This window comes from Protopterus annectens, chromosome 17.part0 (genome assembly GCF_019279795.1).
Source record: "Protopterus annectens isolate FY-2018-M chromosome 17.part0, PAN1.0, whole genome shotgun sequence".
In the NCBI taxonomy this organism is placed as follows: domain Eukaryota; kingdom Metazoa; phylum Chordata; order Ceratodontiformes; family Protopteridae; genus Protopterus; species Protopterus annectens.
This window is the reverse complement of record NC_056751.1, coordinates 53590177-53609684: the sequence shown is the minus strand read 5'-3', so window position 1 is coordinate 53609684 and position 19508 is coordinate 53590177. Positions and strand designations below refer to the sequence as shown.

Below are 19508 nucleotides of genomic sequence, written 5' to 3'. Positions count from 1 at the left end.
TGCGCTTGTTAAATCTAGCACAAGAGCGGCAACCAACAACGTCGTGCTCAGGCCCTAAACAAGGTATACACAATGTATGATAATCCCTATGCGGTATCTGCTTCCCACAAGAAATACAGTTATTCACTTTTTCTGACATCCGGTTAAATACTGAGGCAAGAAAAACCAAAATGTTCCCAACGGGTTACTTAGCCAACTCTGTTTTCGGTCTGAAACTCCGGTTTCGGAAAATCTCAGAACGCCAACCTGCACTCGCAAAATTGCTTCTGCATCGGACCATGCGGCAAAAAAGTCTGAGGAAATGACGTCGGTCATGCGCATTAGTACCCTGACGTACTGACGTCAGTCTAAGGCGCCATGACCGACGTCAGCCTTATACTCTGGTATTCGGGCCGACTGGGACGCGGACTATACCCAATAGTCAGGACTGCAGCAAGGGAAGACGAAGAACATCTACAACCCATGAAGATTATAATACAAATCCAGTGTCACTTCAAGATTACTACAGTTACCACAACATGAAAAGGTAAATAAAGTGAATACAAATTACAAGTTGTATGGAATCATGCTTTTTAATACACTAATGGTTGCAAGTAAGAAATCTTTTAAACAGATTCAAAGAAAAGTGTAAAATACACATTCTTCCATGTCTGTACAGCCTGGCAGCAAGTTTTTATTTGTCACCCTGGTATCTTCAAGTGAAACAGATTTCAACCCATGGCTGTAGTGAATAAATAATGAATAAAGTAGCGCTACTCAGTTCTATCTGTAAAAAATGCAGATCTCTGAGACGGATCTTAAGATTCACTCCATCAAAAGTTGAGTACTGTCAGCAGAACTCTGGTTTTGCTGTTGATCATACTTCCTGGCTATAAAAAGAAAAAAGATTAAATTACCATTTGCAATGCCTAGACATTCTCAAGACTGTAAATTACATCACAAAGACAAAATGCAAGCTGAAAATTAACATACTACTCATCATTTAAAGATGAAGGACTGTACCAAGGCATAAAAATACAAAATACTGGAATCTTTAAAAAAAGAGATGGAGCAAAATACATAAAAATAAATGTAATTTGTGGAAGCAATACATATAGAATAATGTTCAGGAGCAGGAGTGAGGTTTAATGGAAGGCAGGTGTGTAAATGAAAAAAGAAGATGTTCTTCGTGTTTCACTGATGCAGTCATCACACTTGGGTTATCTGCCTGCAGGTAGCCCTCAGTCAGCCCAAATACCAGAGACTTGGTATTTCTGCACTGGATGCTGTCGCTCCAGGACTGATGTCAGGTTGTCAGGGGTATAAAAACAGGCAGCTGACACCATTACATCAGTCTTTCTTGCCAAGGAGCCCGAAGCAGAAGCAGTTCACAAGTGCCGGTCAGCCGCTACCAGAATTTTCGTTTACGAATTTAATAATCCTGAAGTCTTCTAAAGCTAAGTACCGCGTTGGGGAGCCTTTTTTCTTGCTCTAACCGATGTCAGAAAAAGTTAACAATTGTCTTGCCTGTGGAAAGCAAATACCTCACAGAGATTTTCATTCTTACTGTGTCACCTGTTTAGGCCCAGACCACGACGTCCCTCGCTGTCGGTTTTGTGCCTTATTTAATGCCCAAACCATTTGTCATCGGGCTCTCTTTGTTGCTAAATTCTTTTGCTCTCGATCTCTGTAGTCTGAAATGGCTTTGGTAAGCCATCAGACTACTGATATTCCAAAAAAACGTAAAGATAAAGACAGACGGCATAAGTCCAAAACTGTCGACGATGCTTCAAGCTAGTCGCCAGTCCGCCGGAACTCAGTGAGGAGCTTTCGCAGCCCCTGATGCCTGTTTCAATGGATTCGCAGGCTTCCACTGAGACCCATTCGGAGTCCGGTATGCCGCGAGACTCTTCGACTATGGAACCTGCGGATGTCTCTACCTTGGATGGGTCCGGAGATGCTGAGCAGGCACTGGCTTCTGAGGCAGTTATTCACTCAACCGATGTTGGACTCAAACCGACGACTTCCTTTTTAACCAAAACTACTGAGATTCTTAGGCCCAGGGTACACAGTACGCCTAGAAAACTGACGACCAAAGTGCATGCACCTGCTCCCATGCCACAAAAACAAATGCTTAGAATGGCTGAAGACCTTATTATGCTGATTAGGGGAAGTTAGCCTTCCCCTGCTAGGAGACAAAAAGTCCTGTCCCCTTCAGCTTCTACAGACCAGGAGTCCGATGACTGAAATTTCTGATTATGAAGACATGCCCTTATCTGCTTATGGGGATTCAGATGCAGAGGAATCCATTCCCTCTGCCTCCCCTCCAGAGGATTTTTCTTTTGGTGAAACCTTGCATACCTTACAAGAGCATTATCACTGGGAATGCCAAGACTATCCTCAGTCCAAAAAGAGGCTCAGAGAATTTCTAAAGCTGCCTCAACACAGGCCCTTAGCAATACGTCCTGTCCTGGATGATATTTTTATGGAAGCCAGTCTTATTCCTGACACTTTACCTCCTGCCCCTAGGAAACCAGACAGGTACTACAGAGTACCTGACACTAAAATTTCAAGAATCCTGCAGCTGACCCAGAGATAATTTCCCAGGGGCCTAAAGGTATCAAGGCTACTACAGCCAAGAATCCCACCCCTTCGGACAGGGATTCCACAGCTTTGGATAGATGAGGTAAGAAGGTATATACCTCTGCAACTCTTGCTATTAGGGCATCGAATTGTTAGTTTCACATGCTAAAGTACCAGCAACATATTATGGATCTTATTAAACAAAAAGTGGCAACCTTTTCAGACTGTGCAGAAAATAAAGAATTGCAGGAGCTTATGCGCACTGCACGCCAAGTCAGCAAGCATACTTTGCAGTGTGGCTTTGACGACCTAGAAGCATACTGCCAGGCAGCTGTCACTGTCTCTGTACTGAGAAGACATGCTTGGCTGAAGGAGCAGACCATGTCAAATCAAAGTTACTAGATGTTCTTTTGAATAAGGACTCTGTTTGGCACCAAAGCAGAAGAGGTTCTTAAAAAGATGGAAGAAAAAACTAAGTCTATGCAGACTGTTAAAGAATTCTTACAAGTGCAACCCCCTAGATTCAGTAGGCATTGCCCTTCCAAACACTGGTCCTTTCCAGCCCCCTCCAGGCCTTCTACAACTAGACCCGGGGTAACAGACCACCCAGACTTCAGTTCAGGGTATGCAGAAATCTAAGCAATGGAGTGCCCCCCACTCCTAAAGCTGGGAGTGGTAAGCCACCTCCTTATGCAAAAACCGCACTATGACTTCTTTACTCCACTCCTCAGCTCTGCCCAATTGCTTGTGCCTTAGGAGGAAAACTTCATGCAAAAAACTGGATGTCCATCACTCAGAAACGGTGGGTCCTCAACATTGTATCCCAGGGGTACAAATTTTATTTCCATTCCCTGCCAACCCCAAGTGGGTTTCCAGACCTTCCTCCAAACCAGTGGGCAGAGGCTCAAAACCAAGTACTGTCCCTGCTCAATATCAGAGCTATTCAACCGGTTCCAGTAGAACAGAGGGGTTAAGGATTCTAACTCTTCCTGGTACCCAGGAAAGAGGGCTCCTGGCGTCCAATCCTGGATATTTTCATTCTCAACACCTTCCTGGTGGTACCAAAATTCAAAATGCTTACCCTGCAACTGCTTCTTCCTATGCTAGCCAAGGATGCCTGGTTAGTCACCCTAGACGTAAAAGAAGCCTATATGCATATCCCCATAAGGGAATCATGATGGACGCATCTATGTTTCAGGGCAAGGTCTATGCATCATCAGTTCTCTGCACTACCCTTTGGCTCATCTACTGCGCCCAGAGTATTCACAAAATGCCTGGCTCCAGCCATTGCTTACTACAGGCAGAGAAATATCCAAATTTACCCATACTTGGAAAACTGCCTGATTCAGGCGGACAGTCAGGAACTGCTGCTGCAGCACCTGACATTTGTGAAAAACCTTCCCACTTCCTTGAGGTACACCATCAACAAAAAGAAATCAAAACTGGTACCCAGTGAAAAGATTGTATTCCTGGGAGCAAGCTTGGACACAACTTCCCAGATGGCATTCCTCACCTCAGAAAAACAAATCTATCTGAAAGACTACTTCAAACAAATGGCCACCAGAACCCAGCTATCTGCAAGAAAAATACTGCAAGCCCTAGGGTTCATGGTCTCATGTATACTGCTGATTCCATATATGCAAGACTGCATATGAGGAAACTCCAATGGTACTTAAAAAGTCTCTGGTGCCAACATTCTCAGGACAGTACAGTTTTGTACCTACCATAAATGTAGATGTTCGAGTGCTAATACAGCTGCAGTCATAACAGATGGGTTCTCCTGCTGTTAGGCGGGTTCTTGGTTGGCCGAATTCCAAAGTCTAGGTCCGGCGTCGGTTGTCGTCGCTTCTTCCCTGACATCAGTGCGACAGGGGTATAAAGGAACCAGCCGACGCCATTTTCTTCAGTTTTTCTTGCCCCAGATGTCAGGTGCCCCCAGAAGGAAGGCAATACATAAATTTGTGTAATAAAGCAATGCAATATAATCAAAACACAGTAGTTGCAAGCAAATACACCATAAATGAATACCCCAATCAGGTTGTATGAGGAGGTGTTAGCCAATAGGCCTGTCCCAAGAGGGGAAGGAGGGAGGGAAACCTGGACTGCAGCTGTATTAGCACTCGAACATCTACATTTATGGTAGGTACAAAACTGTACTATGTCCATCGTGCATACAGCTGCAGTCATAATAGATGGGTAGAATCCCAAAGCTAAGAAAGGGGTGGTAGGCACTAGGTGGAACTAGGAGGAGCCAGGATGCCCTGCAAGACTGCAGTGGCAAAGCCTGCTCTAGTTTTGGAGTATAATGGTAGGTGGTAGTGCTTGGAGAAGGTATGCACAGAACTCCAAGTGGCTGCTTCCAAAATATCTTTGGTAGGAACTCCTCTGAGGAAAGCTGCAGAGGTAGCTGTGGCCCTTGTGGAGTGAGATCTGATGCCTGTAGGTACAGTTTTGCCATGAAAAGAATAGCAAAAGCGTATGCAGTGGGCTATCCATTTTGAGATTGTCTGTTTGGAAATTGGCTTTCCTTGAGCTCCTACAGCATAGGACACAAAGAGCTGTTCTGATTTTCTGAAAGGCTTTGTTCTGTCCAAATAATAACGCAGTTGTCTGTGGATGTCCAAGGAATGTAGTAATCTCTCCCTTTGTTTTGAGGATTAGAATAAAAGGTAGGTAAGTGTATGGCCTGATTCAAAGCTACCCTGGATACCACTTTAGGCATAAAGGACGGGTTGGTTCATAAGGAAACTCTGTCCTGATGGAAGATGATAAAAGGCTGCACAGCCATGAGAGCTTGTAGTTCTGAAACTCTACGAGCTGAGGTAATAGCCAGAAGGAAAGCTGTTTTCCAGGACAAATATTGCAAATCTGATGAGGCAGCTGGCTCAAAGGGAGGCAAGGTCAGTTTTTCCAGAATGAAATTGAGATCCCAAGCAGGTATTTGTTGTTTCCTTGGGGGGTCTTAGATTCTTAGCCCCTCTGAGGAACTGTCTTAAGAGAGGGTGAGAGAATAAGGGTGGATCAGTGTTGTATTCTGCAGAAATGGCTGAGGCATGGATTTTGATGGAGGAGAATGAAAGTCCACTGCTTAGCAGCTCAGCTAGATACTGTAGTATTTGAGGTAAATTCAGTTTTCCAGGATCCTGGCCCTTTTTCTCATTCCAGACACAAAACCGTTTCCATTTTGCGGAGTAAGCTTTTCTAGTTGACGGCCTTCTGGCCTCCAAAATGACATCCTGCACCTCCTTGGAGAGTAGGGTCTGTTGTGATGCTAAGGAATCTGCCATGCGGCTAGATTGAGTGTTTTTAGCTGGCTGTGAAGAGTTTTGAAGCTGTGCTGAGTCAGGAGAAGAGGCATTAGAGGCAGGGTCCATGGTGGGGAATGAGTCAGGCTCCTCGGGAGTGGGTACCAGTGTTGTCTTGGCCAGTCTGGAGCAATGAGAATCATCTTTGGTCTGTCTGCTCTGGTTTTCAATAGAACTTTGGGCAGCAGAGGTAGAGATGGGAAGGCATAAACTGTCATTGATGTCCAACTGAAAGAGAGAGCGTCCACTCTCCAGGCCTTTGGATGGAAAATCCTTGAGCAGAATTTTGTCAATTGGTGATTTTTGTGGGAGGCAAAGAGATCTATGTCTGGCCTTCCCCATGCTTGGATTATTTCTGTAAAAACTTTTGGATGCAACTTCCATTCGTGTGGATCTGTCATATTTCTGCTTAGGTTGTCTGCCAGCGTGTTTTCCTTGCCTGGTAAGTACTGTGCTCGTAGTTCGATTTGTAAGTCCATGGCCATGCTCCAAAGTGACATGGCCAGTCTGCATAGGGGGTATGAATGTGTTCCTCCCTGTTTGTTTATGTACCACATAACTGTGGTGTTGTCCGTTCTTATCAATAGCTGACCTGGTTGCAGAAGGTCTTTGAAAGCTATAATAGCATTTATTACTACTAGCATTTCCTTTTGATTGATGTGAAGGTGCTTTTCTTTTTGGGACCATTTGCCCTGAATGCACCGATCTGTCATGTGCGCCCCACAGGCGTAGTCCGAGGCGTCTGTTGTGATGACTTGATTTGCTTGAGGCTTGCTGAATGGAAGACCTGTGTTTGTTTGGCATGCTTGAGCCCACCACAGAAATTCCTTTTGTAGACATGGAATTAGTGGTATTATTGTTTCCAAACTGTGGCTGTGTTGAGACCATAGGTTTTTCAGGTACCATTGAAGTTTCCTCATATGCAGCTTTGCACATGGGATTAGTAAGATGCAAGATGCCATGAATCCCAGAGCCTGCAGGATTTTCCTTGCAGTCAGCCTGGTGCAATTTGCTAGTGCGCTGAAGTATTGAGTTAGTTGCCCCTGCTTCTCTGGCGTGAGGTAGGCCATCTGGGTGTTTGTGTCCAAGTTGGCACCCAGGAAAATTATCTTCCGAGAGGGTATTAGCCTTGATTTCTTTTTGTTGACTGTGTATCCCAGAGAGTTCAATAACATTATTACACAAGCCAGATGTTTCAGAAGAATGTGCTTGCTGTCCGCTTGGATCAGGCAGTCGTCCAAATAAGGGTATATTTGTATCCCTTGAAGTCTGCAGTAGGCAATTACTGATGCCAGGCATTTCGTGAATACTCTGGGCAGTAGATAAGCCAAAGGGCAATGCAGAGAATTGATAATGGGTTGAACCTGCAAGAAATCTGAGGTACCTTCTGCAATTTTGTCTGATTGGGACATGCAGGTATGCCTCCTTGAGGTCCAATGTTACCAGCCAAGACTCCTTGCCCAGCATGGGAAGAAGTTGCTGTAGAGTGAGCATCTTGAATTTTGGTACGAGTAGAAATGTGTTTAGGGTGGATAGGTCCAAAATAGGTCTCCAATCTTTTCCCTTCCTTGGTACCAGAAATAGCCTGGAATAAAAACCTTGACCTTGTTCGTGCGTAGGTACCTCTTGAATAGCTTTCATGTCTATGAGATCCGTAATTTGCCTTTGTGGCTCTGCCCTTTGATTGTGTGGCAGGTTTGGCATGCCTCTCATTTTTGGAAGGGTGTGAAAATGGAATCTGTAGCCTCTGTTTATAATGTCCAGGATCCATTTGTCTTTTGTGACAATATGCCAATTTTTTGAAAATAATGCCAGCTTTCCTCCTAAGGGGGCTTCCATTTGAGTCTTGCTTGGCATGCAAAGGGGAAAGTCATTGGGTTTGCTTTCTGAATGATTGCGAGTTATCCTCACCACCTCTTTGTGTATGAGCTTACCACTGTCTGCCTCTAAACGATCCTTGGGATTGTCATCTGCCCCTCGGGCGCCTGTATCTGCCTCTTTGGGGTCAGTCCGTGGCAGGAAAGGACCAATTTTTGGAAGGCCAATTTCTACTGAAACGTGGGGGTTGTACCTGTAGAAAATCTTTCACAGTTTGCATTGATTTAGCCTTTTCCTCCATTTTCCTTAATACCTCCTCAGCATTAGCACCAAATAATACATCCTTTTGAAGAGGGGCATCTAGTAATTTAGCTTTGACATGATCAGGCAAGGCTTGTTTCCTTGAGCCAGGCATGTCTACGTATGACTGATCCTGTAACAGCAGCTCTACATGAGGCCTCTAGAGCATCAAAACCACATTGTAAGGTATGCTTACCCACTTGTTCTGCACTATGCATCAAATCCTGCAACTCCTTCAAGTCTGGTTGTTCAGGTTGTGACATTTTACTTTTCAATTGTGATAACAAAAACTGTTGGTATTTTAGCATATGGAACTGACAGTTTAAGGCCCTCATGGTTAAGGTAGCCGAGGTATATACCTTTTTCCCCACCTTTCTAAGGATCTGGAATCTCTCTCGGAAGGTAATGGATTTTTAGCAGTGGAGGCCTTAACTCCCTTGGGGCCCTGTGAGATGGTTTCTGGGTCAGCAGCATGGCATTTGTATAGACATTGGTGTGAGTCAGGAACCCTGTAGTACCTGTCAGGCTTAACTGGGGCTGGAGGCAGAGAGTCCGGGTTAAGGCAGGCCTCCGAGTAAACATCATCTAGGATGTCCAAGACAGGAGGTATAGCCAGAGGCCTGTGCTGAGGTAGCAAGAGAAATTCCCTAAGCCTTTTCTTGGAATCTGAATAATCTTGGCCTTCCCAGTGGAAGTGTTCCCTTAAAGTATGCAAAGTTTCCCCAAATGAGTAATCCTCTGGGGGGGATACAGAAGGAATGGACTCCTCCGCATCAGAGTCTTCAAAAGGGGAGTAAGAATGTTCCTGATCATCAGAGTGCTCTGAAATAATGGAGCCCTGATCAGAGGAGGGGGATTCTTCCTCCACTCTGGGCCTTTTGTCCGGTGGGGGTTGAGAACCCCTGATAAGAGAAATTAAATCCTCAGCCATTGTAAGCATTTGTTTTTTAGGCATGGGGCCTGGAGATGGGCCCTGTGTAGCTTGTCTCTTAGAGTGCATGGCTGCTTTAGACTTAGTGAAAGCCTTGATGGAGAAAGAAGTGGAAGGTCTGACGACACCTTGAGTGGAGGTAGACCTGTCCACATTTTGAGGTTCAACGCCAAGAGTGGCTTTGGTATCTGTAGTCGGGGTGTGGGTCGAGGAGCCTGCGACCTTGGGCACAGGAGACACCGCCAAAGAAGTGTCGTCGGTAGTCAGGGGCTGCGTAGGCGCCTCGCTGAGGACTGGACCACATGTAGTCGGCTTTGGCGTGGTGTCGGTAGAGGCCGCAGACCTCGTGTGTCGGTCCTTATCTTTGCGTTTTTTAGACAAAACTGGAGTCGGAGTATCCGACGACATAATATAGTTAAATGTTTTTCCAAAATAATGCTGGGTGAACTCCGCCCGACACTTAATGGTGCGTTTGTTGAATGTAGCACAAAAGCGACAGACCGAGGCGTCGTGGTCTGGGCCTAAAGAAGGTATACAGAGGGAATGGAAATCCTTATGCGGTATTTGCTTCCCACAAGAAATACAATTATTAACTTTGTCTGACATCGGTCTGAGGCAAGAAAGGTTTCCCCATCGGGGTACTTAGCTTTCAAGAAGACTTCGGTTTCAAAATTTTCGTAATTTCAGGAGCTGGCCGACCGGCACTTGCGAACTGCTTCTGCTTCGGGCACCGCGCAGCAAGAAAGACTGAAGAAAATGGCGTTGGCTGGTTCCTTTATACCCTGTCACACTGATGTCAGGGAAGAAGCGACGACAAGCGACGCCAGACCTAGACTTTGGAATTCGGCCGACCGAGGACCCGCCTGACGGCAGGAGAACCCATCTGTTATGACTGCAGCTGTATGCACGATGAACATCATGAAATGAGTCAAGGTGCAACTGCGAAATGGGCCAAGACTCGGTGACAACTGATATGAAAGAGACTTCCAAAATGGCTGAACACTGAATAACAGCTTAATTTCAGCTCTTAGTGTGAAAACAGAAACTCAAAAAAAAGACAGCCAGTGAATTTGTCTTTTTGAGTAAATTTCAGTTACTGGTTAATAAGCACATTGCCTGGATGCCAGCAGAAAAGAAATTCAGAGAACCTAAAAGAAAATCAATCACAAAAGTTGAAGAGAAAACAGTGGCTAGGAAGAAGCAGCTGTTCAGCAAAAAGCAGTTCAAGCTCCAGCTTTGGTACAAGACATGACTGCCAGTAATCTAGAGAAAAATGCAAGTCAAATGTGTTCACAACAAATTAAGATAAATGAAACACTAAAGGAGTATATCAACTTAAATAACAAAAGGCTTGAAAAATGGAAGCTTTACGCAGATATTCAGATGAGCTGATAAAAACTGCAAAAATCTGACGATGAAATCAAGAAAAGGCTTGCCGTGTAGGAGACTGTTCAAAAAGAGATATTTCAAAAAAATGGTAGAATTAGAGGACAGACCACACAGGATAAACCTGAGATTTTCTGCTGTACCAGAGAAAGCACAAATAAAAAACTGGACTGGTACTTCACAGCAGCTGTTGCTAACTGAAAGGGCACATTATGAGTATGCTCCAAACCTGGCCATGAGAAAGGATTCAAGATCTCTAATAATAAAGATGTAATCCCACCAGCAGAAAGAGTTGATTCTGAAAAAAAAATGTAGCAGAAGGACAAAGTACTAAAAGTTGGTGACAGTACAGTGTTTGTGGAAAATGATTACTCACTGTACACCAGGCAGAAGAGTAGTAAATGTATTCCAGCAATTAGGGAATGTCGAAAGGCAGATGTGAAATTGAAGCTGCTGCATGCAGCAGTCTTCAGAATGTTTTTCCTGAAGGATCAAAGTAACGGTTTAATACAGAACATGCTAAGGAGAAACTACAAAGGTCTGTCCAACAAATAGTGAGCTATCAATCAGAACGTGACTCTGCTTCTTATTCTTCCGATAATAAAGCTCATAGAGAGACTATGCAAGTGAAACCTTTTCCAATGTTTCAAATGAAAATGCTTGAGACAGAAAAAAGCACAGGAGTTGAGTAGACTGACAAGGGGTAGTTTGGAACTGAACCACAGACTGGAGTTGGGTATGGAGTTCAACAGGAAGAAAACCAGCAACTCGGAAATTAATGAATAAATGCGATAATACAAAGCATCAATCATATTTATGAAATACTGCGGAACAAGAAAACCTGGAAATTTTGGACTTTGACTTTGTTAAACTTGTAAGGGACTCCAGAATATATGTCATACTTCATGTCATGAATGCTTGAAAGTACATTAAGGAAGAGGAAGATAAGAGGTAACTAAGAAAAACAATTGTTGTTCTGGACGTTTTTTATAACTCATGACTTACACTCCATATTTTATAATAAAGTGTTTTCAATTACTTTTGTGCGTTATAGGCATACTACACAGGTGCCCTTTTTTCCTTCTTTCTTTCTTTTTGCTTAGTTTTAAGAAATGCAGGCACTGCAGTGTAAAAAGAGAAGAAAGCCTGGACAATAGCACATTTAAGAGAACAGGCTGTAATCTTAGGTTGTATACAGAGCAGGATACAAGTAAAACTGATATGTTTTTCTCACTTTTGCATTGGGGAATGACTGGATTACAGCCTTTGCCTTGATCTAAGAATACGCTTTAAGTGGAAACAAGTAAATAAACACCGAATGTAAGAAAAAGTTTTCCTTTAACAAATAAATGTTCACAGTGCAACATGAGAAGCTTGTAACTGAAGGCGACAGTGTATCTGGTTATCATGTTTATATGGAGACAATCTAATAAGGGTAATAAAAACAGAAAATGTTTTTCTTTCAATTGCTAAAAGATAATATTTTCTGTCTACATCTGGGATAGGAATAAAGATAAGACAGACAGCACTTAAAAGTAGAAGCTCAGGTTGTGCCATACACCTTAGCATGGATGACCTTCATTATAATCTAATTAAAGCCTTTAAGTGCAACTGTCAAATCGGGGATAAATGTTCCTATTAGGAGGGTTAAACTTCATTATTTGAAGATGTACATAGTTTTGCGTGTTTGTATTAAGTTAATGGGTTCTGGGGGTGCATTTGTTCTTTTGTTTGAGGGTTTTCATCAAAACAATCTTGTATGATATGACAGATTCAACTGGATAGGACAAGAAACAACTATATAAAAGATCAACCTGACAAACATTAGTGTATGCATGTAACACAAAGCTGAAACTTGACATTAAAAAAGCGGTTATGTAGACTAGGTGAGAATAACTTGTTTATCATTACAGCAACAATTTCCATATTATTTTTGAGTGAGAAGGGTCTGACGGGTATATACAAAAAAGAAAGAATAGTGAACTACATTAAGAAATGCAGACTGCAAATACCAATGCTACAGGAGACATATTTGGAAAGAACCAAGCATGTGAATTTGATAAAGAAAGGATTTTAGGATGATTATTCAGCGGAATATCTGGGACAAAGGAAAGGGGAAGTACTTATTGGTACAGAAGCTCCAATACTGAGAGAAGAAGGGGAAAAAAAAAAAAAAAGATAATTGTAGGTTTGTAGTAGTAAGGGGGTACCGTCAAGGTAGGATTACACTGGCATGTAATTATACTCCACCTAAAACTGTTACTATGGAGCTCAAGAGAATTCTGGAAGACAATCAGCTTTCTGTAGGGGATATTATTATAGGTGCGGACTGGAATATGATTTGCAACAGTGACAATGTATCTGGGCGTACTGAAGGGAAAATATATATAAAAAAGAGGGTATATTTTTGAAATTTATGAAAATATTTGGTATGGAAGACATTAATTCAGTAATAGGAGCTCAGAGAATATTTACATTATTACTCCCCAAGATACAAAAACTGAGCTTGGCTAGACAGAAATTATATTTCACAGGAACATGAGCATTTAATTGAATGTTCTGATACATATCCAATAACTATTTCAGATCAGGCTCCAATAATAACCAAAATAAAAATGCAGGGTAATGAAATAAAAATGAGACACTGGCATTTCTTCGCCTAACTGTTAACTGGAGAGGAATTTAGAATGGGTAGTAGAAATTTTGGATAAAATGAAGGTGGAGTTTAAAAGAAGGGTAGAAATAAAAGAAAGAGAGATACGATTAAGAAGTAAAAAAAGTTACATACTCACCATAGCACCCCATGTGTGTTCCTTTTCATTTTTTTCTCGAAAAATGGGACTCTCAGATCAGACTCTGCCACTTTTTCCAGCTAGTGAAACACTGGAACTCTCGAGCTCCTCCTTTACCTATAATGTACTAGTCTCCTACCATACCTCAGAACTTGTTTACTGACCTTTTAGCCTATACAGTAATAACAAACAACAAGGACATGAGATTACAGTATCTGCAGCTCAAATAAAGGAACACTGGTTCCTTTAGCATCTTGTAATCCTTCCAGCTCAAATAAAGGAACACTGGTTCCTTTAGCATCTTGTAATCCTTCCAGGCTGGTAGGGCGTTGGAGGAAGGGGAGTTGAGGAGGAATGAAAATGGGCAACACAGATGGAACATTATGGTGAATACAAAACTTTATCTGAAGGTGGCATTTCCATTCATTCCTCAACAAATGGGACAGAGTTCCTCGGCTACCTAAATCCTAGGAGGACTCTTGGGAAGGATATTCCTGAGCACCACTGAGCCAAAGGCTGCTCTTCCCCTAGAGACCACATCTAATTTGTCATGAGCAATAAAGATAGGAGGTTAGCCCAAGTTGCAGTTGCACAAATATCATCCAAGGAAGATCTGAATAAAAATACAGAAGAAGTTGCCATAGACCTGGTGGAATGAGCCTTTGAAGGTTTTGGCAAATACAAACCCAATTTTTTTTGTAAACAAAGGAAATACAATCAATCAGTTAACCATTTGGTTAAAGTTAATTTAGTAACTGGTTTGCTCAATTTTAAAACCAAAAAAGAGATAAATAATTGATTTGATTTCCTGAAAATTTTTGTCTTACGTAGATAAAAACTTAACTGTCTGTGGACATCCAACAAGTGCAACATATACTCTCCTTTGTTTGTGAAATTTGAAAAGAAAACTATAGTTTGATTGATATTGGATACTGACACCACCTTAGGAAAGAAGGATGGGTTGGTTTGTAAGGGTACCTTAGCCTTATGAAAATCAAATAAGGAGGCTTAGAAGACAGGGACCGAAGTTCTGAGACTCCAACAGAGGTAATGGCCTTTAAAAAGAAAGTCTTCAATGTTAAAAATTTTAGTTCACATTTTTCTGACAGTTCAAAAGGAGATTGGGTCAAAGATTGTAAAACCAAATTCAAATCCCACTGGTGGAGTGGGATCTTTAAAAGAGTGGTCTAAGAAGAAAGGTTAGCCTCATAAAGGGTTTACAAAGTTTGCAAGAAGCTAAAGACGAATTATTTACTCCAACTCCAATGTGAAAATTAGAAATGGCAGAAAGCTTTAATAGGCGAAGAAGTAGTACCTTCATTAAAAATCATAGCTAAAAACTCAAGAACTTTAGGTACTGGCACTGAAAAAGGATCAGTCATTTTGCAGTGCCCAAACAAATTTTTACCATTTACTTTTGTAAATCTTTCTAGTGGAAGCTTTAAAAGAAGACAAAAGAATATGACATATGGGGGAAGACAGCCTGGGTTATCTAGCTATCAATAGAAAAGTGCAGAAGCAATGAGGTTAAATTTTAGGCCTAAAATGTCAGGATGCATCATATCCCTCAGGCGAGACGAGAGCTCAGGAACCGGATCTAGAATCCATGGCAAGTGAAGCAGATGATGCCAAAGAAAGGGGAAACAAATCTGATGAGGCCAATAAAGATGACTATGTTCTTCAATCAATAATCTTGCTGAAGGAATTTGAGATAAGAGGTACTGGGGGAAAGACGTAGAGGAGGACCAGGGGGCCAATAGTGAAGAGGAGCATCTCTCAGAGACTCCTCCAGTGGGGGAGGGGGGGATCGGGGCAAAGAACCTGCTGAACTTAAGGGGAGATGCAAAGAGGTCACAGCAAGGTTGGCCTTATCGACGGAATATCTTTGCCGCCACTTTCATGTTGAGTAACCACTTGTGAAGTATTAGAATGGACCTGCTTAAAATTGTCAGTTATCACTTTAAATTTCCCCGGAATGCGCATTGCTAACAGAAATCAATTGCATGAGATTGCCCATTGCCACACTCTCTAAGCTTTTCAACACAGGGGATAAGATTTAGCTCCTCCTTGTTTGTTGATGTACCAGTCCACTGACATTATCTGTCTGTATACCAACAGGCCCGGTGGGGAGAGTGTCTTGGAAGGCCTGCAGTACTAGGAGGACAGCTCTCATTTCTAGGACACCAATATACTTATTGGCCTCTTCGGGGGACCATGTGCCTTAGACTGTCTTTCCCAAGTGCTCTCTCACCCAATTTGGGAAGCGCCTATGGTAACTATGGCCTTGGGCTGAGGGAGAATGAAGGGGCAACTTTGCATTATCTGATCAGAGTAAATCCACCAAAGGAGGTAATTTTTGTATTCCTGAATTATTCTGATTTGGATGGATAAAGATTGGTGAAGAACTGACCACTGAGTCGCTCGAGTCAACTGAAGAATTTTCATATGTATCTTGCTAATGGAACCAAAACTACTGCAGCAGACATTGACCCCAATGCTCTAAGGATCAATTGAGCTAAGAGAAGAATTTTGGATGATCTTTTTGACTTGGAATCATATGATTTGTAACCTTGGTAAAGGAAGGGTGGCAGTCAAGGATGCTGTGACAAACAATCTATGATGAACTGCAATATCGGAGTTGGTTCTAGGTAAGATTTGTTGAGATTGATAGTAATTTCCAGGTGACAGCATAACTGGAGTAAATAATCTCGTGCTTTGATCAGATGATGCTAGGTCGCAGTGGTTATGGGCCAATCATCTAAGTAAGGAAACATCTGGAATCCTTGCACTCTCAAGTGAGCTGCCACTACTGCCATGCATTTGGTGAACATCCTGTGGGCTGTGGTGAGACCACAGGGAAGAGCTCTGAATTATTAATGACAGTCTCCCAGCCAGAAGCGTAGGAATCTTCTGGATTGTCTGTTCATTTTTATAGGATAGTAAGCATTCTGAAGATCTACTGAGCACATTCAAGTCATCTTTGTGCAGAAAAGGCAGAATGGACTGAACCACGACCATTCAGAACTTGATGTACTGAACTAACTTATTCAGAATGCTGAGATCCAAAATTGGTCTCTGGTCCCTTGTTTTCTTTGGCACTAAAAAGAATCTTGAGTAAGTTCCAGTCTTTTTCTGGTATGGGTGGGCCTCTTGGATGATTCTTTTTCTAGCAGCTTATTTATTTATTTATTTTTTTTAACTATTTCTCATGCTGCTGCTTTCCTCTGACTGTGTGGAACATCGAGAATTTTGTTTACTGTTAAGGGGGGTAAGGAAAAGGGTATTATATAAACTCTGGAAATAAACCTCTGGACCCATGAATCTTTTGTAATCTCTAGCGTGGTTCTCTGGTGCAGGAATAAACTACCCCTGACTGCCTCCAGTGGTGGACAATCGGGCCTCCTTTCAGGAACACTGGTAAGATCGGTCAGAGAAGGTATCTCTAGACTCTTGGTTTTGCGGGCTTCCTCTGAAGTGTGGGCAGAGTCTTCCAATAAGTTCCCTCATGGACAGAGGGGGGAACTCATCTCCTCTTGGAAGGAATCCTGGGACTTTCTGAACCACATTTTTTGACCACCTTGTTGATTCCTAGACCAGGTCAAAATAACTGGAGGAAAATGCCCAAAAACTCAAACTCAAATCAGTTAAAATACAAATCGGGCAGTGTGAAGGACTAGTCCAGTGAGTCTCTTAGTACACAAATGCTGTACTAAGAGACTCACTGGACTAGTCTTTCTAGACACAATCCTTTGAGGAGTCGAAAAACGTACGTCCACAGCAGACAGGGTTTTACCAAACTGCTCACATCTGGATAGTGTATCCTTAACCTTGGGGCCAAATAAAGAACTTCCGTCACAGTGAGCATTGACAAAAGAAGACTCAAAGGGCTCCACGAAATCACACAGGTGCATCCAGGCATGCCACCTAATGGAAACGCCTGAACCCCTCTACCTTGGGGTACCTTCAGTGGCATGTGAGATGTAGGGTAGCCAACTGTGAGGCAATCTGTCTCAGAAGTAATGTCCCAAAGACAGATTTGGTAAGTTCTTTAATCAAATCCCTCTGGTGAAGTGTGCCGAAGATAATTCAGCAACTGAAGTGCAAAATCGCTGAAGCATATACAGCACCCTAAACTCCCTGTTAGGGAAATGAACAGAGGAACTTTATTCTGCAAGTTCCTTTTTTTGGCCATCGCTATGACCATGGAATCAACTGGTACTGCGGTGCTCCAAAATTCCCTATCCTTGGGTGGTGCCAAGGTCCTGTCTGGTCTCTTGGGGATCAGCTCAACAGAATCAGGTTCCTTCCATACCCATCGAGATTGTCTGTGGGTGGAGTCACCCAGGAGTTAGATGGGCCAGCTCCAAAGGCATCACAGAATGATTCCTGTTGGCAAGTGTTGTCGGTAGGCCAGCCACCAACTTTGCCTGAGGATCTGTAGGGTCTCTCCAAAGGGGACGTCATCAGGTGGTGATCTTGCAGACCCTTTCCCTTCATTGAAATCAGTATGCTCCATGAAAGACTCTTTGTACTCTCTCTTCCTAGGGACTTCTTTGGTGGGATTTTCCATAGAAGTATCAGAAGATATCGACATATCCTGCTGGGTATCCTGAAGACTTTGGGCTGGCTGTCCCTGTGGTGCAGGAAGTTGAGGCTCAAGATGCAAAGACAACTGGGTCTGGGAAGTAGGACCAGAGGACGATTGATAAGTCCTTTCTCTTGCAGCAGAGACAAACTCTCCCCCACTACCTCGAAAGCAGAATTCCTTGGAGAGAAAGATACCAACGGTTCTGAGAAGGCATGCTTCAGGACTGTCAGCTCCTTCTGACCCAAAGGCAAACCACATGAGACAGGGGTTGAAGCAGAGCTGTCCTTCACAAAGGCTCCGAGGGGCAGAGATGGCTCCAACAACCTTGGAGTTGACTTCAACACCTCGGATCTGGCAGCAACATTATGGTTCCAAGAGTCATCTGGCTCCAATATGCTTGGAACCAGTCCACTCAGAGAAGGTATCGGCATCGAAGATGCAATGATCTTTGGACAGATCCGGGATCCTCAGATCCAACTGCTCCAAAACCAAAGGATGGATCTGAGAAGTAGACAGAATAGGCAGGGTAGTACTTGCAAAGGTCTCCAGACCTGATAGCGTAGAAGCCAGGAGAACCCCCATTTGAATTTGCGTTGAGAGGAATTTCCTCATCATCCTGTCCACATCTACTTTGGTCAAACTTGTGGAGGAACGAAAAGAAGCTATTGACGAAGCCCTAGAATGATAATGCCTTTCCAGAAAAGGAGATGACACACGAGAGGAAACAAGATCCGAGCTTGTAGGAGAGTGGATCTAAGGTGACTTAGCCATATGCTTCTTCGGATCGGAGGGGTCGGATCCAAAGTTTTTGCTTTTGGATATAAAGCAGTCAGATTGGGAAATTTTGTCTTCATATCTGAACAGCTTGGATCTGAAGGTTTTGAAATTTTGAGATGTGGTTTTGAACCCGGAGCTGAAGGACTTGTATGGTCTGGGGAATGCTTTCTGACTTTTTTTTTGTCATATTTCTTGGGGGTTTGAGCTCCAGATGCTGTATCAGAAGATTATGAAGGGAGTAATCCTCTCAAAATTAGTTTATTCCTCTGATCAAAAAGGACTCTAGGGTTGAAGGCCTTACAAATGTCACAGGCAGAATTTAGGTGGGCTGGGCCTAAACAATAAACAAACAGTGTGTGCATCAGATAATGGAATTTTGTAGCCACAGGCCATATGCATTCTAAAAGAATGAAGAGAAAAGATTTTTTTTAGACACAGACAGATAAAGGTTACTAACAATGGTAATAGAAGAAAATACTTTAAAGGTAGAAGGGAGAAAAAGGAAATGGAAAATACCAACTATGATACTACAGAAATGCACTAAAAAGTACTGAAAAGACAAGGGAGCATACACAGAAAACTACTAAGAAAAAGGTAAAAAGATAAATAAATTTTTACTTTTACTCTCAAAAAACTACTACTGCTCGAGAGATAACAGTGACCATGTCCATATGCAAAGGCAGCAAACTAGAGATGAGGTATGGTAGGAGACTAGTGCATTTTGGGTAAGGGAGGCTCTTGAGAGTTTGTGTTCCGTAAGCTGGAGAAAGCAGCAGAGTCAGATTCGAGAGTCCCATTTACTGAGGAATGAATGAAAATGGCAACATCAGATCAACAATTATTTAGAGGGTTTGACAAAGGTTAAAGTATTGCAGAATAGGGGGAATCTCACAACACAAGAGGAGGAGCATGAGTTTAGAAAGATTGCTGTTAAGCAACTGTTTTGATAAAAACTCCAGGGCACAAAAGCTTTTTGCACAACGACTCGGAGAGTTGTTGCCGCCAAGCTTAGGGAGCCTGTAACAAGGAAAATAACCAGAGATCCTGTA

At 42.8% G+C, this 19508-nt stretch overlaps 1 protein-coding gene across 1 annotated transcript in view; it reads right to left on the bottom strand.

Moving 5' to 3' along the window:
• Positions 1-553: 553 nt before the first annotated feature.
• Positions 554-19508, bottom strand: part of SMIM19 (small integral membrane protein 19) — a 232065-nt gene continuing 213110 nt past the window's right edge. Inside the window, exon 4 of the mRNA XM_044059363.1 lies at positions 554-869. Coding sequence (XP_043915298.1) covers positions 805-869 — 65 coding nt within the window. The 3' untranslated portion in view covers positions 554-804. The remainder of the gene's footprint in view (positions 870-19508) is intronic.